The sequence below is a fragment of the Anomaloglossus baeobatrachus genome, chromosome 4 (genome assembly GCF_048569485.1).
Source record: "Anomaloglossus baeobatrachus isolate aAnoBae1 chromosome 4, aAnoBae1.hap1, whole genome shotgun sequence".
NCBI lineage: Eukaryota > Metazoa > Chordata > Amphibia > Anura > Aromobatidae > Anomaloglossus > Anomaloglossus baeobatrachus.
Window position 1 is genome coordinate 231595354 of NC_134356.1, and position 22304 is coordinate 231617657.

General features: G+C 44.7%; 1 protein-coding gene across 1 annotated transcript in view; it reads left to right on the forward strand.

Moving 5' to 3' along the window:
* NOPCHAP1 (NOP protein chaperone 1) overlaps nt 1-12569 on the forward strand; it is a 24306-nt gene extending 11737 nt beyond the window's left edge. Inside the window, exons 3-4 of the mRNA XM_075344737.1 lie at nt 4511-4644; nt 11439-12569. Of these exons, the coding sequence (XP_075200852.1) occupies nt 4511-4644; nt 11439-11636 (332 nt within the window). The 3' untranslated portion in view covers nt 11637-12569. The remainder of the gene's footprint in view (nt 1-4510; nt 4645-11438) is intronic.
* Nucleotides 12570-22304: the final 9735 nt, after the last annotated feature.

A 22304-nucleotide genomic window follows, 5' to 3' on the forward strand; every position in this document is an offset into this window, starting at 1 on the left:
ATCAGGTGTTGGATATTTCTCCCCCAGCTCCCCCAATTGAGGAGTCTGCTTCTCAGGAGAAATTCCGTTTCAGGTTTCCAAAGCGTACATTAAATGTTTCTGGATCACTCTGACTTCAGAGAGGCAATCCAGAAAAACCGAGATTGTCCAGACAAGCGTTTTTCCAAGCGCCTTAAGGACACACGTTATCCCTTCCCCCCCGAGGTTGTTAAGGGCTGGACTCAGTGTCCTAAGGTGGATCCTCCAATCTCCAGACTGGCGGCTAGATCCATAGTTGCAGTGGAAGATGGGGCTTCACTCAAAGATGCCACTGACAGACAGATGGAACTATGGTTGAAATCCATCTATGAAGCTATAGGCGCGTCTTTTGCTCCAGCATTCGCAGCCGTATGGGCGCTCCAAGCTATCTCAGCTTGTCAGGCGCAGATTAATGCTGTAACACGTACATCTGCCCCGCAAGTGGTGTCCTTAACCAATCAGGCGTCGGCGTTTGCGTCCTACGCCATTAATGCTATCCTGGACTCGGTGAGCCGTACGGCGGTGGCATCCGCCAATTCGGTGGTACTCCGCAGGGCTATGTGGCTACGTGAATGGAAGGCAGACTCTGCTTCCAAAAAGTTCTTAACCGGTTTGCCATTGTCTGGCGACCGCTTGTTTGGTGAGCGATTGGATGAAATCATTAAACAATCCAAGGGAAAGGATTCATCCTTACCCCAGTCCAAACCAAACACCTCAACCACGGAAGGTACAATCGAGGTTTCGGTCCTTTCGGACCGCGGGCAGGTCTCAATTTTCCTCGTCCAAAAGGCCTCAGAAAGGTCAGAGGAACTCCGATGCATGGCGGTCTAAGTCACGTCCTAAAAAGACCGCCGGAGGAACCGCTCCCAAAGCGGCCTCCTCATGACTTTCGGCCTCCTCAAACCGCATCCTCGGTCGGTGGCAGGCTCTCCCGCTTTTGCGACACCTGGCTGCCACAAGTAAAAGACCGATGGGTGAGAGACATTTCTATCTCACGGTTACAGGATAGAGTTCAGCTCTCGTCCTCCGATTCGTTTCTTCAGAACATCTCCGCCCCCCGACAGAGCCGAGGCTCTTATGCAGGCGGTGGGCACCCTGAAGGCGGAAGGAGTGGTGATCCCTGTTCCTCTTCAGCAACGGGGTCACGGTTTTTACTCCAACTTGTTCGTGGTGCCAAAAAAGGACGGATCCTTCCGTCCCGTTCTGGACCTAAAACTGCTCAACAAGCATGTGAAAACCAGGCGGTTCCGGATGGAATCGCTCCGCTCCGTCATCGCCTCAATGTCCCAAGGAGATTTCCTGGCATCAATAGACATCAAAGATGCTTATCTCCACGTACCGATTGCACCAGAGCATCAGCGCTTCCTGCGCTTCGCCATAGGGGACGAACACCTTCAGTTCGTGGCACTGCCTTTTGGCCTGGCGACAGCCCCACGGGTCTTCACCAAGGTCATGGCAACAGTGGTGGCAATCCTACACTCTCAGGGACACTCGGTGATCCCTTACTTAGACGATCTCCTTGTCAAGGCACCCTCTCAAGGGGCATGCCAACACAGCCTGAACATTGCTCTGGAAACTCTCCAGAGTTTCGGGTGGATCATCAATTTTCCAAAGTCAAATCTGACACCGGCCCAATCACTGACATATCTTTGCATGGAGTTTCATACTCTCTCAGCGATAGTGAAGCTTCCGCTGAACAAACAGCGTTCACTACAGACAGGGGTGCAATCTCTCCTTCATGGTCAGTCACACCCCCTGAGGCGCCTCATGCACTTCCTAGGGAAGATGGTGGCAGCAATGGAGGCAGTTCCTTTTGCGCAGTTTCATCTGTGCCCTCTTCAATGGGACATTCTCCGCAAATGGGACAGGAAGTCGACGTCCCTCGACAGGAACGTCTCCCTTTCTCGGGCAGCCAAAGCTTCCCTTCAGTGGTGGCTCCTCCCCACTTCTCTGTCGAAGGGGAAATCCTTCCTGCCCCCATCCTGGGTGGTGGTCACGACGGACGCGAGCCTGTCAGGGTGGGGAGCGGTCTTTCTCCACCACAGGGCTCAGGGGACTTGGACTCAGACAGAGTCCTCCCTTCAGATCAATGTTCTAGAGATAAGGGCAGTGTATCTTGCCCTAAAGGCGTTCCAGCCGTGGCTGGAAGGCAAGCAGATCCGAATTCAGTCGGACAACTCCACAGCGGTGGCATACATCAACCACCAAGGCGGGACACGCAGTCGGCAAGCCTTCCAGGAAGTTCGGCGGATTCTGCTGTGGGTGGAAGCCACAGCCTCCACCATATCCGCAGTTCACATCCCGGGCGTAGAAAACTGGGAAGCAGACTTTCTCAGTCGCCAGGGCATGGACGCAGGGGAATGGTCCCTTCACCCGGACGTGTTTCAGGAGATCTGTTGCCGCTGGGGAATGCCGGACGTCGACCTAATGGCGTCCCGGCACAACAAGGTCCCGACATTCATGGCACGGTCTCAAGATCACAGAGCTCTGGCGGCAGACGCCTTAGTTCAGGATTGGTCGCAGTTTCAACTCCCTTATGTGTTCCCTCCTCTGGCACTGTTGCCCAGAGTGTTACGCAAGATCAGGGCCGACTGCCGCCGCGCCATCCTCGTTGCTCCAGACTGGCCGAGGAGGTCGTGGTACCCGGATCTGTGGCATCTCACGGTCGGCCAACCGTGGGCACTACCAGACCGACCAGATTTGCTGTCTCAAGGGCCGTTTTTCCATCTGAATTCTGCGGCCCTCAACCTGACTGTGTGGCCATTGAGTCCTGGATCCTAGCGTCTTCAGGGTTATCTCAAGAGGTCATTGCCACTATGAGACAGGCTAGGAAACCAACGTCCGCCAAGATCTACCACAGGACGTGGAGGATATTCTTTTCCTGGTGCTCTGATCAGGGTTTTACTCCCTGGCCATTTGCCTTGCCCACTTTTCTTTCCTTCCTTCAGTCCGGATTGGAAAAGGGTTTGTCGCTTGGCTCCCTTAAGGGACAAGTCTCAGCGCTCTCTGTGTTTTTCCAGAAGCGCCTAGCCAGACTTCCACAGGTACGCACGTTCCTGCAGGGGGTTTGTCACATCGTCCCTCCTTACAAGCGTCCGTTAGAACCCTGGGATCTGAACAGGGTGCTGATGGTTCTTCAGAAACCACCGTTCGAGCCAATGAGGGATATCTCTCTCACGCCTTTCGCAGAAGGTGGTTTTCCTAGTAGCAGTCACTTCACTTCGGAGAGTGTCTGAGCTAGCAGCGCTGTCATGCAAAGCCCCCTTCCTGGTGTTTCACCAGGACAAGGTGGTTCTTGCGTCCGGTTCCGGACTTTCTCCCTAAGGTGGTATCCCCCTTTCATCTCAATCAGGATATCTCCTTACCCTCTTTTTGTCCTCATCCAGTTCACCAATGTGAAAAGGATTTGCACTTGTTAGATCTGGTGAGAGCACTCAGATTCTACATTTCTCGTACGGTGCCCCTGCGCCGCTCGGATGCACTCTTTGTCCTTGTCGCTGGCCAGCGTAAAGGGTCACAGGCTTCCAAATCAACCCTGGCTCGATGGATCAAGGAACCAATTCTCGAGGCTTATCGTTCCTCGGGGCTTCCGATTCCCTCAGGGCTGAAGGCCCATTCTACCAGGGCCGTGGGAGCGTCCTGGGCTTTGCGGCACCAGGCTACGGCTCAGCAGGTGTGTCAGGCGGCTACCTGGTCGAGCCTGCACACTTTCACGAAACACCATCAGGTGCATACCTATGCTTCGGCAGATGCCAGCCTAGGTAGGCGAGTCCTTCAGGCGGCGGTTGCCCACCTGTAGGACTGAGCCGGTTGCGGCTCTATTATGAGGTATTATTTACCCACCCAGGGACTGCTTTTGGACGTCCCAATTGTCTGGGTCTCCCAATGGAGCGACAAAGAAGAAGGGAATTTTGTTTACTTACCGTAAATTCCTTTTCTTCTAGCTCCAATTGGGAGACCCAGCACCCGCCCCTGTTTTTTGGGTACACATGTTGTTCATGTTGAATGGTTTCAGTTCTCCGATATTCCTTCGGATTGAATTTACTTTAAACCAATTTATAATTTTTTCCTCCTTCTTGCTTTTGCACCAAAACTGAGGAGCCCGTGAGCACGGGGGGTGTATAGGCAGAAGGGGAGGGGCTTTACACTTTTAGTGTAATACTTTGTGTGGCCTCCGGAGGCATAGCTATACACCCAATTGTCTGGGTCTCCCAATTGGAGCTAGAAGAAAAGGAATTTACGGTAAGTAAACAAAATTCCCTTCATTTATTTTTTTTTTTTTTTCATTGTGAAAATCACTGATGCAACACTGATAAAAATCCTGATTCAAACCACAGATGGTCAATGGTCCCTGTTTCCGGGTATGAAAAGAATTAGACATCTGAATGAGGCTGGAGATGTGATAACGTGTATATTTACTTTTTTGTAGTTAAAGGGCTAAATCCAGCAGTGATGTGCGAGATCATGTATCCTATTATTTTTGTTATTCCAGTACTGGATCGAGTACAGAACTTCCTGCCACAAATGGCACAAGCCAATGAGGACCTCAACAGGGAAATGCAGACTTGTTCAGATGGGAAATATGACATAGAAAATACTGAACATGACCAAAACATAATAGAAATGGTAAGTGGTGACTTACAAAAATGAATGACCATCTGTCTGTCAGTGACAGTACAGTGGAACCTTGCTTAACGAGAACAATCCGTTCTGGGACTGTGCTTGTTAACCAAGTTACTCGTTCAGCAAAGCAAAATTTCCCATAGGAAATCATTGCAATGCAGACGATTCGTTCCACAACTTGTTAATTGTCCCATCCAGGTCCCCTATTCTGTCATTCCATACATGCACAAACGCACACAAGCACGCAAACGCACATATTATATGCTCACCTTACCTTCTGTTCCATCGCCGGTCTCCTGGGATTTGCTGTTTTCCGGTGCGGGCCATGTATCGGGTTACCATAACGACGAGGGAGGAACTTCCTGCCAGAGCGCTGACGTCAAAGGCAGAGCCGCTTGCCTCTGATTGGCCAGCGCGTCGCCTTTGAGTAGCGGTGACAGGAACCAGGAAGTTCCTGCTTCGTCGCTATGGATGCCGATGCACAGCCTGGAGCGGAGCGGCGAACTACAGGACCCAGGAGGCCGGCGATGAAACGGAAGGTACACATTATATGCTCACCTTACCTTCCGTTCCACCGCCGGCCTCATGGTACTTGAATTCGCCGCGAACACGTCGCAATGTACGTTGAACGATGAACTACAAGAACCATGAGACCGGCGATGGAACGGAAGGTAAGGTGAGCATAATACTGTATGCATGTGTGTTTGTGCGTGCTTGTGTGTGTTTGTGTGGACTGCAAGTGCGGGTCAGAGCGCGGTGGATGGACGAAACCGGAAGTGTCTGAGGTGAGGATTTTGCTCGCACAGCAAAGATTTTTCGTAAACTGGGTTACACATTTACAGAAAGCTTTGCTTGTTAAGCGAAATTCTCGTTAAGTGGGTTACTCGTTAAGCGAGGTACCACTCTATTTGTAAACCAAAAAACGGCTTTCCCCATAAAGGCTTATTCACAATCATGGTTTTGCTATTTCAGCCCCTTTCTGACATTGGATGTACCAGTATGTCCAATATCTGTTCCCTGACTTTGTGGGCTCAGGAACTGTGCCTGCATCTCTGAAGGCAGATGATGTCTGTGATATTCAGCCATCATCTGCCACGTGTGGAGCAGACTGCCCACTACTGTTAACCTTTTTTAAATGCTGTTGTCAATGTGTGACCGCGGCATTTACAGCTCCCCAGCAGGGGTGCACATCATTTTATGCAACCCTTGGATGCAATAGATAGGTTGTCATGACAGCCGGGATCTGCTGAAGACCCACATGACTGTGCACCTTTGGCTGGCGTTCATAGGAGAAAGTGATACTTGCTATATACAGCGATACTGTGGTATTGCTGTATATAGCACAAGCAATAAAGTGATTTGCAGGTGCAAGTCATCTAAAGGGATTAAAATACAATTAAAATAATACATTTTCAAATCAACTCTGTTTACACTCTTTAAAAATTAGATTGAAAAGAAACGTAGCTCGGCATTCATAAGTCATCACTTTAACTATACCTACTATTATACTGACATGGAGACTTGTATTATCAGGTCGTTTTTATTGGGTGAAGAACTCAGTAAATTTTAAAGAAGGAAAAAAAAAACCTTAAACAATTGTGGAATTGCGGGTTTTGTTTATGTGATACCAATGTGATATGACTGAAGTATGAATTTGATTAGATAGGGATCATAATCAAAAGATAGGAGTGATCCCAGATATTGTTTGACCTATCAATAATTCAGTATCAAAGAGATGTCCTTTGGATGGCCAATATGATGACCAAAGAATACATGTCACAGGTTTTTGAAGCAGTTTCAAGATAATGAGGACAGTTCCACTTACCGGAAACTTGTGGTTGGCTTAAAGACAGGTTTAAGGAAGCTTGCATATGAAATTTACGGCTCATTGCAATATTTCACTAACACTATGGTCAAACTGTGGTCGGCCAGTTGTCAACTGGCAGGATGTGCAGGAAATGTGCAGGAAGCTGCCAGTGCCCACAGCAGTTTGTGGTCAAGTTACATGAACATGACTCAGCTGTCACATGCTGGTGACCATTTAAACCCAACCTACAAAGTTTTCCTATAAAAATTACACCGGACTCGCTTAATGTTAGGGAAACCTTCCAGGACATTGAAGTGTACGTACGCACTGTTCCTGTGATGCAAGATGCCATGTTGATTCCTTATCATTAACTCGAGTTCCCTCCGATGTGAAAGGATTGCTACAACATAACGGTAATGTTGATGCATATTTCTGTTATTGTATAAGTTTCTATGACTATAGTTCTAAATGCCTATGTACCATTGATTATATTCATGTGCTATTAAAATAAATAGTATCTTGCTATAAAGAATATTAGTATTCGTGCCTGATTAGGATATCAGTGAGCGCTTCGTAAGTATGGGCTTTCAGCCCCCTTTTTAGTAGAATTTAGCAAGACAGTTTATTATTTCCCCCCCCCCCCCCCCCCCAGTATGTCACATGACAACAATGTATGGTGTTAATTAATAGTACAACTTGCCCACAAAAAAATAAGCCCTCATATTGGTATATGGATGGAAAAATAAGGTTATGGCACTTGGAATAAGGGAAGGGAAAAACAGTAGAGTAAAATCTCCGTCATCATGGGGTTAGAACTAGAAAAATAACTGGCACTCAAAACGGGACATCAAGAAAAAGTAGAATCCAGATGTTTTTTTTTTGCTCAGTATTAATATTTATTTGGTTTTCTTTCTCCTGAGCACCGCTTTACAGTTGAGCCAGGCCTTCCCTGATTACCATGGGTTTAGTTTAGAGGGGTGTTTTTTTTTTTTTTTTTTTTTTTTTTTTTTTTTGTGCCATACTAACAATTATCCTGAAATAGGGCTTAGACAACCCTTTCATAATATGTAACTTTTATTCCTGTACGTTGCTCCATTTTGTTGTGTGACAACTATTCAAGTGTATTCCCAGAAGATGATAAAGACTGCACTCATGATGGGAATCTGCGGCTTTATTGTCTGTAGAAGTACATGTTACAGCATGTGGGGAGAGGTAGGTGTGCGGGCATGCCGGACGACGGCCATTGAGCGCTTCTACGGGTCCAATAGAAGCGCTCTGTTGAAGCACAAAACGTCAGTCGTCCAGTGTGCCCGCACACCTACCTCTCCCCACATGCTGTAACATGTACTTCTACTGACAATAAAGCCGCAGATTCCCATCATGAGTGCAGTCTTCATTTTCTTCTGGGAATATTTAAAATTGACTCTTGTGCTGACTGAGCACCACCTTGGACTGTAGGAAATCTTCCGTTGGTTTCCAGCTCTGGTCTGTGAGTAACATAAGAAAAGTATCTGCAGCTGCAGTGCCTGGCACCTCTAGCCTTTTAGTACTATTCAAAGTGTATGTAAATGCTTCATGCGTATTCACCCCTCTGTGCGGTGTCAGTGATTGATGCAAACTGTCAGTTTTAATTTGTTAGAGCAAGTGACACAGCTGACACACCCTCTCTCTTAGTAGCCCACTATTAGTGTATTTGTCTGGCATTATCATGCACCTTTTGTGTTGTGCTAGATGTGCTCCATGTCAGTCATCTTCAGTGTTCAGCTGATCCAGGCACCAGTGGCTGTCAGCTTACAGACTGGATGTGCTGGAGAGAAGGGAGAGAGCAGCACAGTAGGACAACCTCCTCCTCTGAAGGAAAGAGCAGTACCTTTCTGTAAAGCCATGCCTTCTGAAGTGCTGTGCAGTCCTTCAGTGTAGGAGTGGGGCTGTGTGCACCTCGTTGTGTGTGTGCACCCTCTGTACTCATGCTGCTATCTCTCTCCCTTCTCCCCAGCACGTCCAGTCTGTGAGCCGGGAGCTGTCAGCCACAGGAGCCTGGATCAGCTGAACACTGCAGACGCCTGTGTCATGGAGCACATCCAGCAAAACGCACAAGATGTGTAACCTGACACTGACCACATCTGGTACCATAATGCCAGACAAATACACTAATAATGTGCTGCTAATGGAGGAGGTGTCACCGTTGTAAGATTAGTCTCACTTGTTCTAACAAATGAATACTGACAGTCTGCACCAATCACTGACGACTCACAGAGAGGTGGGCGGGGAAAGGGGTGAATATGCATGAGTCATTTACATACATTTGAAATGTTATTGTTGCGCACGGACTAGTCAACAGTTTACAGCAATACAATGGGGCAATATACAGGAATAAGTTACTGTATTTTTCGTTTTATAAGACACACCGTCTTAGATTATATATATATATATATATATATATATATATATATATATATATATATATATATATATATATATATATATATATATATATATATATATATATATATATATATATATATATATATATATATTCTATATCTATATCTCTAACAGTTGGGTCCAGAAATATTTGGACAGTGACACAAGTGTTATTTTAGCTGTTTACAAAAACATGTTCAGAAATACAATGATATATATATAATATGGGCTGAAAGTGCACACTCCCAGCTGCAATATGAGAGTTTTCACATCCAAATCGGAGAAAGGGTTTAGGAATCATAGCTCTGTAATGCATAGCCTCCTCTTTTTCAAGGGACCAAAACTAATTGGAGAAGGGACTCTAAGGGCTGCAATTAACTCTGAAGGCGTCTCCCTCGTTAACCTGTAATCAATGAAGTAGTTAAAAGGTCTGTGGTTGATTACAGGTGTGTGGTTTTGCATTTGGAAGCTGTTGCTGTGACCAGACAACATGCGGTCTAAGGAACTCTCAATTGAGGTGAAGCAGAACATCCTGAGGCTGAAAAAAAAGAAAAAATCCATCAGAGAGATAGCAGACATGCTTGGAGTAGCAAAATCAACAGTCAGGTACATTCTGAGAAAAAAGGAATTGACTGGTGAGCTTGGGAACTCAAAAAGGCCTGGGCGTCCACGGATGACAACAGTGGTGGATGATCGCCGCATACTTTGGTGAAGAAGAACCCATTCACAACATCAACTGAAGTCCAGAACACTCTCAGTGAAGTAGGTGTATCTGTCTCTAAGTCAACAGTAAAGAGAAGACTCCATGAAAGTAAATACAAAGGGTTCACATCTAGATGCAAACCATTCATCAATTCCAAAAATAGACAGGCCAGAGTTAAATTTGCTGAAAAACACCTCATGAAGCCAGCTCAGTTCTGGAAAAGTATTCTATGGACAGATGAGACAAAGATCAACCTGTACCAGAATGATGGGAAGAAAAAAGTTTGGAGAAGAAAGGGAACGGCACATGATCCAAGGCACACCACATCCTCTGTAAAACATTGTGGAGGCAACATGATGGCATGGGCATGCGAGGCTTTCAATGGCACTGGGTCACTTGTGTTTATTGATGACATAACAGCAGACAAGAGTAGCCGGATGAATTCTGAAGTGTACCGGGATATACTTTCAGCCCAGATTCAGCCAAATGCCGCAAAGTTGATCGGTCGGCGCTTCATAGTACAGATGGACAATGACCCCAAGCATACAGCCAAAGCTACCCAGGAGTTCATGAGTGCAAAAAAGTGGAACATTCTGCAATGGCCAAGTCAATCACCAGATCTTAACCCAATTGAGCATGCATTTCACTTGCTCAAATCCAGACTTAAGACGGAAAGACCCACAAACAAGCAAGACCTGAAGGCTGCGGCTGTAAAGGCCTGGCAAAGCATTAAGAAGGAGGAAACCCAGCGTTTGGTGATGTCCATGGGTTCTAGACTTAAGGCAGTGATTGCCTCCAAAGGATTCGCAACAAAATATTGAAAATAAAAATATTTTGTTTGGGTTTGGTTTATTTGTCCAATTACTTTTGACCTCCTAAAATGTGGAGTGTTTGTAAAGAAATGTGTACAATTCCTACAATTTCTATCAGATATTTTTGTTCAAACCTTCAAATTAAACGTTACAATCTGCACTTGAATTCTGTTGTAGAGATTTCATTTCAAATCCAATGTGGTGGCATGCAGAGCCCAACTCGCGAAAATTGTGTCACTGTGCAAATATTTCTGGATCTAACTGTAATATATATATATATATATATATATATATATATATATATATATATATATATATATATATATATATATATATATAATATATAATATATAAACATTTTAGAGATGAAAAAAAGTTTTAAAAAAAAAAGTGTCAGTTTTATAATCTGGTGGTGTTTTTCCGGAGTGGGGAGGCAGCGGTGGTGTAGCATCACAGGAGGCATGGGCAGTGCTGGAGCACGACTATGCTGTGGGCGGTGCAGAGGGGGGCCCAGATGCTCGCTGGGGTGGCCAGCGGTGCTCTGTGCTGGTGCTCTCTGCGGGCAGCGAGGCAGTGGCCATTCTGAAGTTGTCGGCGGTGTGGGGTTCAAAGAAATGGCGTCCGGAGTCAGCGCGTGCACAGATGAGATCTTGAGCCGACAACTCCATCTGCGCACGTGCCGACTCTGGGCACCATTATCTGAAGAACTTACTGCCCACATCTTCAGAATGGCCCATGCCTCACAGTACCTGCAGCACAGCATTGCCCTGCCTTCCATGACCCCTCTCCACCACCCCCCTGGTAAGCTACATTTGTATTTTAAGACACACCCTTCATTTTCCTTCCAAATTTTTGGGAGGAAATGTGTGTCTTATAATCCGAAAAATACGGTATATATCCTGAAAGTGGTACCCAAGCCCTATTTCAGGATACTGTTAGTATGGTACACAAAAATCTGCTTTATAGATTACCTTTTTAATAAAACTGTTAAAATGTAGGTTGACATCTCTAGATTTCTGCATATAAATGTAATAATTTGCTTTTCTTGTAGAATGTGGCCTTAGTAGAACTCAGCAGCTCTGATTCGAGTGAAGGGGAGTCTGACAGTTCAGAAGAAAGTTCAGCCTCGGATTCAGATGTAGAGGTGACAGAACGTAACATCAGACTGCGACAAAAAGGAAAGAAGGGCAAGATAGAGGAACTGGCTCCAACGCATGAATGTCAAGCACCTACAACTTCACATCCATGAGTTATGTATCTGCTTTTAGAGACCCTTATATGGAGGAGATGTCTTAAGACAATCGCAGCAGATCAATACCACCTCTGAAGTTGACTACTACACACAGTTGTGTGGGACCTCCTGTGATGTTTTGAAACTGGCTCCTACATACAGTTGTGTGGGTGTATATACTTTTCAGAAGAACATACACCATCATTTCACTGGGAATCATGCAAATAGACTTGATGAGCGTTCTGTGCTTTTGTATTTTGCTGAAGTTCTCCTAAACTGAAACCTATGTGGAACAGGCCAGCTATAATACATGACCTGTCCTCAATATTATCTGCCTGAAATTCCGATTTTCGGTGGCTTTTCATGGCTTGGCTAAGGCAGAATCCAATACCAATAGGCAAGCAATAAAATATGCTGCAACCGTCTGTGCGAAGTTAAGTCAGCCCAAACCTGCCAAGTGTAAACTTATCCATACATTTCAGTGTAAGACGGTGATCTACTAACAGTACCATGTAATGGATCTGTCATCTCTCCAGAGAAATGACCATGCTTTTTATAAAAGCACAAGCTTTCTAAATGTCACAGTATCCTCTTCCAGAATCTATTTACTTGACGCAGACTTTAGCGCTCACAATACTCTCCTTTTTTTTAATTTTAACTAATTGTACTATCATTTTACATTTATTAAATATCGTTATTCTTTGCATTATCACATGTGAAACTGTAGATCTTATTTATTTAATTTTGTTTCAGTAAACTGGTTTTCCTCCTGAATTGAAAAATGGCCACTCCTGCATTACATGGTCTTCCTATATCATTTTAGACCAGACGGATTATCGGAGATAAAAATAATTGTCTGGGGGAATATTTGCTCTCTCTCGGATACTTTGTATAGATTTTTTTTAAAAGAAATGGATGGGAAAACAGATCTTCCATGTGATGGAAAAGGGGCCTAGTAATGCAGTGTGTGGGTCTACGGGAACACAGGATGAGAAGTGTTCCCATCACAAGAAAGGATATTGCAAGTAACTAATGAACTCTTTCAGCATCCGCCCTCCACACACCCCTTTTAAAACTCTATAGAAGGGACACACAACCTCAGCATCTCATGCCTTCTGTTTGAGGTCTATGATTTTTCTTGTATGTAAACACAACGACTATTGTACATCAATGTTTGGTTAATGTCAGTTCTACCATCAGATTTTTTTTCACTCGTAAAAAAACACAAACCCTGCAAAGCTTCTCACATTCATTGCAATGTTAACCACAGACAACACACAAATGGTATGTGTGCGCTGTCTAGTATTTTTCCCAACCCATAGACTTGAATGGGTGTTTGATCAAAGACGTGGAATGCTCAGTAGACTATTTAATGGGTATGTGTTCTTTCTGTGAAAACATGGTTAGAAAACATTCGTGTGATCCATGTAAGTGTGAATGAGGCCTCCTTGTGATATTATTTGCTGGTTGTCACAGTTCTATTTTAATTTAATTGTTTCAAATAAACTTGTCTTGCCAAAGAGGATTGCTTTGCTGCTCTAAGGGGCCCTTTGCACACTACGACATCGCAGGTGCGATGTAGATGGGGGTCAAATCGAAAGTGACGCACTTCCGGCGTCGCTGTCGACATCGTAGTGTGTAAAGCATTTTTGATACGATTAACGAGCACAAAAACATCGTAATCGTATCATTGGTGTAGAGTTGGTCATTTACATGAATTGGGAATGACCGATGTTGTTCCTCGTTCCTGCGGCAGCCTACATCGCTGTGTGTTAAGCCGCAGGAGCAAGGAACATCTCCAACCTGTGTCCCGGCCGGCTATGCGGAAGGAACGAGGTGGGCGGGATGTTTACGTCCCGCTCATCTCCGCCCCTCCGCTTCTATTGGCCGCCTGAAGTGTGCCAGAGCGACGTCGCAGGGCAGGTGAGTGCATGTGAAGCTGCCGTAGCGATAATGTTCGCTACGGCAGCTATCACCATGATATCGAAGCTGCGACGGGGGCGGGGACTATCGCGCTCGGCATCGGCTTGCGATGTCGTAGTGTGCAAAGGGCTCCTTAGAATGCCACATAATTTGATTTGCAATGTCATACTTATCCTCGGGAGTTTTGAGCTTCCAATACTCAGCAACTACTTACGTCTCTCATCTCCATTCTGACCCTGGTGGGGAGAAACCCAACTGGAAAAAGGAATGGACCTCCAATCGTCTTCGGCTGGCTTTGGGATACTGGACAGCTTCCTCATTGGCTTGGACACCCTACAAGATGGATATATGCTCACTTTGCAACAGTCCTCAAGGAGCGCTTAGTTGGCATGTACATCCAGTGCACCACCAGCTGTTGTCCAAGTAGTCTGGTGGCTTTCTTGATCGAGCTTAAACCTTTTTCAGAGAAGTGCTGCCTGGAAATACCTGCTCCACTGGGTTCCTCTGCGGCCTCCTGCGCCCTAGTCCTTTCCAGCATAGCATGAGCACATAGTCCAGTGCCATGTTGCCTTAATGTGAGAACTGACACCACAGCTTTGTTGTAGGTTAGTGCTCCTAGGCTTGATCAGAGGTGCCCTATGACACCGGCAGCTGACTCTGTCCTCTCTCCTGAAACCCTAGCGTTCACTCCACCTACTCACTAGTCTCTCGTATTAGCAGTTTCCATCCCCACAGCAGATAGTACTGGGCTTGCAGTAGTCTCTCTGATAACATCATGACTTGTAAGCCACAAAGTCCACCATTAAATGTTGCAGTTAAACAAGAGGCACTCTTGTATCTGGGGACTGGGCTAATTTGAGTGAAGGGCCTTCCTGAGTCTAAAGTAGACAAAGACCTGTGGAAAATTTTGGAATCTAATTTCAATAATCCAGGATATGCTGCATAGCCTTCAGAGCAAAGGTGACTGAACCCTGCCCCTCGACGTCATATGTTGCATCCATGACTTTAGAGCTAAGGAAGTTATGTCTAATGCATTTGTTGTGTGGAACCTGGAAAACAAAGTATCAGCTTTCATACCCCCCTCCCCGATCCTCTCTGGATAGCATTGCAGAAGAGACATCACCTACACCCTCCTCTCTGAGAACACAATGGTTATCGCTGGGGATTCTCATTTTCCCTCACTGCTAGGAAAGAGATCATCATGGATTTCAAGTTAGCCAACTAACTATTTACCTTCTGCAGAACGTTGGACCTTCCAATACTGGAGATCTTTGGGAGCTGGGGTCCCCACCACCTCCACTGTGGTAAACATACCATAAGAAATGGGGGAGACCAAATCCCACACAGTCCTTACCAATGCCTCTGCAATTGGGTCTTCCTTTATTAACTAACATGAGAAGTCTTCCTCCTCTTTGTTATTCATGGTTTAACACAATATTTCAGGGCTGTTATATCTGTCTTTCATAAAATTATGTGTAATAGCCTAAATCTTTATAACATTAGCTATGTAGTTGATTTCCCTAATACTTAGTTTTTGCTCATTTTAAGGTACTACTAATTTGTAATTTTTTTTTTGTTGTGCTTGAGATTTTCACATGGAGATCCCAAGTACTGCTCTTTGTTGATGTTATTATTATTATTATTATTATTTATTATTATAGCGCCATTTATTCCATGGCGCTTTACAAGTGAAAGAGGGTATACGTACAACAATCATTAACAGTACAAGACAGACTGGTATAGGAGGAGAGAGGACCCTGCCCGCGAGGGCTCACAGTCTACAGGGAATGGGTGATGGTACAATAGGTGAGGACAGAGCTGGTTGCGCAGTGGTCTACTGGGCTGAGGGCTATTGTAGGTTGTAGGCTTGTTGGAAGAGGTGGGTCTTGAGGTTTCTCTTGAAGCTTTCCACGGTAGGGGAGAGTCTGATGTGCTGAGGTAGAGCGTTCCAGAGTATGGGGGATGCACGGGAGAAATCTTGTACACGATTGTGGGAAGAGGAAATAAGAGAGGAGCAGAGAAGGAGATCTTGTGAGGATCTAAGGTTGCGTGCAGGTAGGTACTGGGAGACTAGGTCACAGATGTAGGGAGGAGACAGGTTGTGCATGGCTTTGTATGTCATGGTTAATGTTTTGAACTGGAGTCGTTGGGCGATGGGAAGCCAGTGAAGGGATTGGCAGAGTGGCGAGGCTGGGGAGTAGCGAGGGGAGAGGTGGATTAAGCGGGCTGCAGAGTTTAGGATAGATTGGAGGGGTGCAAGAGTGTTGGAAGGGAGGCCAGAGAGCAGGAGGTTGCAGTAGTCGAGGCGGGAGATGATGAGGGCATGCACTAATGTTTTTGAAGATTCTTGGTTAAGAAAAGCACGGATCCGGGAGATATTTTTGAGTTGTAATCGGCATGAGTTGAAGAGGGCTTGGATGTGTGGCTTGAAGGATAGAGCAGAGTCGAGGGTTACTCCAAGGCAACGAGCTTGTGAGACTGGGGTGAGTGAGCAACCATCAAGTTTGATGGAAAGGCTTGTTGGAGGAGGTGAGTGAGGAGGAGGAAGGACAATAAACTCTGTTTTGTCCATGTTAAGTTTTAGGAATCGTGCAGAGAAGAAGGATGAAATAGCTGTTAGGATGTTAGGATATCTTTAATAATCGCGAATGATGAGTCAAGACTTCCTTGGAGTAATATTATGTAACACATTTGATAATGAATTTTTGTCTGTCTTTAGTCTATTTGTGAACCTTTTTCCCTCCTATTCTCATCCTAGAATTCTTAGTGACCTAATGGGTCCCAAGATCTTATGCCTCACTCATGATGCAGGTGAATGTACATTTAGTTTACTTTTTCTTTACATATCCACTATGATCTCCTGCTGATAAAACACTTATTGTATTGAAACAACAGCACACAGCCTAATAAGTGACACATTGCTGAAATCAGTGTCTCATCCACTACTTTATCCTGCCCTCTGATTACGTAGCAAAAATCTGCTGAAAGATTCCCTTTAAGGGCCTTAATCCAACATCGAAAAACGTCTGGTCCTAACTGAAATTAGATACCACCTGCATCCAAAATGCGAAGAGGGGATTTTAATATGACTGCTTCCAAAAGTAAAGATAAGCCTCCATGTTCATCTCAAGTCCATCTATCTAACGTTTTTGTTAACTCATTAGGAAATATTCTCTGTGACCTATGGAGAATCAATCACCCTGGGGATAGATTTTTCTACTTTTTCTTGCAGCGTCATGGGATCCCATTTCCGCAAAGATTATTTATTTGGCAAAACCCCAACACTTTGTATTTTGGCAGGTGCAGAATTGGGTTCTTTGATGTGGTCCTGCCATGCTCACTAGAGATATGAAATACAGACCTCTTCAGTATATGAATCCTCTAGCCACTGGAGTCTTATTGAGTCTCTTCTGCAATAACCTAATCTCGGAGGAATTGCACCCTCACTTAAATAATTTGAACTCCATGCAGGTTCAGTCACATGCAATGTTGTGGTCCTTCATGGGCACTATAACCTTTTAGCTGTAGACTTCGCTATAGGCTTAAAAAAAAAAAAAAAATAATATAAGAGACTGCAACCTGAAACACAAATTAAAACGTCTTGAATCATCTGTCCTCTAAGCCCTCTAGAACCACCATTAAAAGACTTGTATCACGGCTAGAGTTGAGTGAGTATCTAACTATTCGTACTCCCTATACTCATAACAAGTACTGTCTAATACTCGGTATTCGTTCTGAATAACGTGTGCAATGCAAGTCAATGGGGAAAAACTTGCAAAGTGATGAGTGCGGAATTCGGGTCACTCGTTACTTTGCGAGTTTTCCCCATTGACTTGCATTGCACACACTATTCGGAACGAATACCGAGTATTAGACAGTACTTGTTATAAGTATAGGGAGTACGAATAGTTAGGTACTCAAGTCTAGTCACTCGCCATTTAAATAACTGTTCTTAAACGGATATCTAACTACTTCCTTATACTAGGCAATGATACAATGAAAATGTCAGCAAACTCACACCCTACTAGTTAAACAACTGAGAGGTTATACTGAACATACCATTCCCCTTGTCTTATGTAATAGAATGATCATGTTACATACATATGAGATTGCAGATATCTTTTATGAATATTTCTGCCAACTTTTCTCACATTCCAGCCCCCTTACATCTAACTCCATGATTAGAGACAATCTCATCAAAGTCCTTACAACTACCTTCCCTCTCCTGTGAGGCGACAGCAATGATAAATGCTCCGATGACTGATAAGGACAAAATACATCGCTTAACAAACCCTTACTGGATATCTTATTTGTATTCTAAGACCTTCCAAGATGAGCTCCTACGTACCTACGCGAACACTTACGTGAATCTCCGATCCCTGATTCCATGCTTCATTCATACATGACTTTAATTCCTATGTCGGACCAGGACAGTTTAGACTGTAGGAACTATATAGACCAATAGCTCTTGTTAATTATTGCAATAAAATTAAATATTTATTTAAGATAAATCAAGCAAAAAAAATATTTGGAAGCTGTGACTTTAAATATAGACATTTTGGTTAATTACGAGCCTCATCACTCAGTCACTATGAAAAGGAAAAGAGGGGAGGAGAATATAAGTATACATGCGTATAGCTCAAGAACTATGTATATTCATACAAAAACTCCATTTCTTTAGGGAAACATATTTTTACAAAAAAAGCAAGGGTCTCAAATAGATATTACATACACAGGCATACACCACAGTTCAAAAGTTTAGGGTCACTTATATATTTCCTTATTTTTGAAAGAAAAACACTTTTTTTTTCAATGAAGCCAACATTAAACACTCTCTACATTGTTAATGTAGTAAATGACTATTCTAGCTGCAAACGTGTGGTTTTGAACGCAGTATCTACATACTGTAGGTGTATAGAGGTCACTGAGACAAAATTGAGTGACCCCAAACCTTTGAACTGTAGTGTATATATATGAATATTGAATAAGCCAGAGGCCATGTCAGATTCTTATGCACCCATTGGTCAGTATATACCGTACCTAGGACCTGGTCATGGAGAGGACTCACCAATTTTAGGCAAACAAAGTGATTCACATAAGCGCCAAGGGCTACAGGCATGAACAAAGGAGCAAATGCTCAAAATGCTCAAAAGGTAAGGACGCTGCACATGGTACAGGAACGTGCTTGAAGTTTCAATTATATGTATGCTTATACATATGTACGGTATATGTAACATACACACTCCCTTTTTGGTAAAAACATGATTCATTAAAGAGAGTTTTTGTATTAATATACAGTACATAATGATATTGATCTATATACATGTATATTTATATATTCTTCCCCTTTTTTTCCTTTTCATAGTTACTGAGTCAACAAGGCTCATAATTAGCTGAAACCTCTATATTTAAAGTTACAGCTTCCAAATATGTCCAGAAATATCCTTTAAGTCAGACATTAAAATATTTACCAAACGTCTTGCAGTCCTTCTGAACTATTGGTTAACCTCCCTAATACATAAGGACCAAATGGGATTTGTCCCATATAGACAAGGGGGTGACAACACCAAAAGAGCAATTGGTCTTATAGTTAAAACATCTGCAGAATCTACTCTTCTTTTGAGCCTTTGAGCTGAAATAGCATTTGATCACCTTAGCTGACCATTTATGAAGTCTTTAAGGGCATGCGGTATGGAAGGTCCCTCTTTAAAGGCCATTGAAGGTCCTTATTCTAACCCATTGGCTACAATTTGTCTACCTCATGGTTCTCCTAAACAAATTGTAATAAAAAGTGGTTGTAGGCAGGGCTGCCACCTCTCCCTCCTACTTTTTGTTCTCTGTATCGAACCCCTCGCTACTGCTATGAGATCAAACCTAGACCTGGGGAGAGGGATGGATAGCGATAAGGATAAGAAGTTTAAATGATCTATTTTTGCCAATGATATTCTTTTAACAGTTACTAATCATCATATTTCCTGCTCCAGCCTAAATTCCCTTTATTCAAACTTTGGCCATTTGTCAGGATACAAAATAAACACAACTAAAACTTAGGGGCTCCCACTGAAGATACCTGAATCCCAACTTGACTCATCTATGTATTAACTTTAAATACCTCTGGTGAGACATCTCTTTAGATAGTTATGGGTCAAGCTCACAACCTCATCTTTTTCCCTTTCGCCCATGACAGCACCACCTGAGAGATAAGTTCCGCCCACATCAGGACAGGAAACCCACTGATAAAAAGGCGGTACCTCTCCTCCACATCAGTTTGGTTTCCTGTCCTGATGGGACAACCCACAGATTCTCCCAGGCCTGACCCGGTGTGGAAGTTTGGTTTCTTACCAAAAGCCGGCATTCGGGCCTGGATGCACCTCCCCAGGGCTTCGGCTGTCTGCGGTGGTGGGGCGCGGGCCTGGAGCGGGAGCTCGGCTCTGCGTCGCCCCAGGCTATGTGATCCTCACACGGAGCCCGTGAGTCGAGCGCCCTGCTGACGGAACGCCGGGGTGCAGAGGAAGTGACGCGGCACCCAGAAGTTCTTTACCTGTGCATGCGCAAGGTGTTCCAAGATGGCGGCGCCCAGTGAACGGATTTCGGGCGGGAAATTTGAACCAGGGAGGTATGAGGAGTCACCTTCGCTGCATTCTGGTGAGTATGACTTCTCCCCTATTCAGGATGGAAGACAACTCTCCTCCAGAGCAGGATGTGCTGGAACAGCATACAGATTCCCAGGGCAGCAAGGGGAGCGCTCCTCCGGCAGGGCTAGTCCCTCCAGTCCGGCAAGTTGACATTCCAGGGGATCTGAGAAATCCAAATCTGGAAGTCATAAACTGCCTCCGAAACCGGTACCAGATCCGCCATCTTGGGGGGTGAGTGTCTGCTGCAGCATTTCCTTGTTTAAAAGTCCCCCCTATGTTCCCTTCTTTCTTCAGGAGGTACCTCTAAGAGGAATTATAGGAATTGTGGGGTTTACAAGGACAGTCTATCCTCAGATTACCAAGGGGGCCTTGTCCCACCTGTCTCAGAGAGTTCTTCTGTTTTATTTAGATCATAATGTTGAAATTACATACAAAATGAAACAACGTGACCAAATCCTGACATGTTTCGGACCCTAGAACAGGGTCCTTATTCTTAGGTAACATGGACAAATATGTATGCTGAATTTATAAGAGGAAACATGAACTTGTCTCAGTGAATCAGTGTCCAAGTGAAAACATCTGTTGTAGACTGATTGCTCCCTGTCTTGTCTTAAATGAACAAAAAAAAAAAAGAGGCTGCTGAGTGTTGTGGTGCGCCTGTAACCCTGGCTATATTGGGAGGCTTGGACTGTTGTATCACTTGTGATTCTCAGTTCTGGTCCAGATTGTGCTATGTGGATCAGGTGGTTACTGTCCTCTGATGACTGAGGAAGGGTGGTGCCTGGCCAAAAAATCCCAAAGCAAATCAAAGCACTGTTAAAAAAAAAACAAAAAACAAAAACACACAATGTTACCACAAAAAGCTTAATATACCATTTTGACACTCTAGGTGTGATCAAAGATATAGTTTATAATTATATCATTCCAGATGTTGTAAAGTGTAAATAAGCGAATCCCTCAGCACCAGAAAAGACTGCTTCTATTGTTCTCTGTTGTCAGCCTTTATACACAACTTTTATTGGTATAGAGAGGCTGCAACTATTATCCCTTGTTGTCAATCTTACAAGTCATAGAATAACTGTTATAATGTGGGAGAACTACTGCTTTTATTCTCTGTTGTCAGCTATTACTAACCAAGAAAAGGCTATTATAATATGGGGGAACCACATCCACTATTCTCTATTGTCAACCTTAACAGGCTAGGTAAGAAACTATTGTAATATGGAAACTAACGTCTATTGTTCTCTGTTCTCAGCCATACAAGCTGGGAAAAAAAAAAGGGGTAATTTTAGTAGAAGGGGGTTCCAGAAAATTTTCACCTGCCTCTTCCTCAGCCTTGGATTCCTCATCTTCCTCAAACGTGGACGGCAGACTATGCTTCCCATCCTCTGAGGTGACACCCCTAGTGGAAGCTGTCCACTCCACTATGGGGCTGGTGGATGATAAAGATCCTGAATCCACACAAGACCTCATGTTGGAGGCCTGGAATGCAGGTCCGTGGTACCTGGAAGGCTGCAGCAGGAGCTCTTTGCCCTGCGGTGGCAGGTACATGTGTAACAAGGTCCATAATGGTCTGGGTCCAACAATTAGAAGACTAACTTAAGGGTACCGTGTCTAGTAAGGACATTATTTCCTCATTTCCACGTATACAGGGGGCGGCAGACTTCTAGCGGATGCTTCCATCGACTCGCTCAAATTATCTGCAAAGGTAGCAGCTCTTTCCAATTCAGCCAGAAGGGCCCTATAGTTGAAATGCTGGAAGGGAGACTTGGTCGGGCTTTGCACGTTGCAACATCGGTAACAATGTGTTACCGATGCTGCAGCGATAGTCCCGCCCCCGTCGCACGTGCGATATCTAGTGAAAGCTGCCGTAGCGATTATTATAACTACGGCAGCTTCACACGCACATACCTGCCGTGCGACGTCCCTCTGGCCGACGACCCGCCTCCTTCCTTAGGGGGGCGGGTCGTGCGGCGTCACAGCGACGTCACACGGCAGGCGGCCAATTGAAGCGGAGGGGCGGAGATGAGCAGGATGTAAACATCCCGCCCACCTCCGTCCTTCTCATTGCAGCCGGGAGGCAGGTAAGGTGATGTTCCTCGCTCCTGTGGCTTCATACACAGCGATG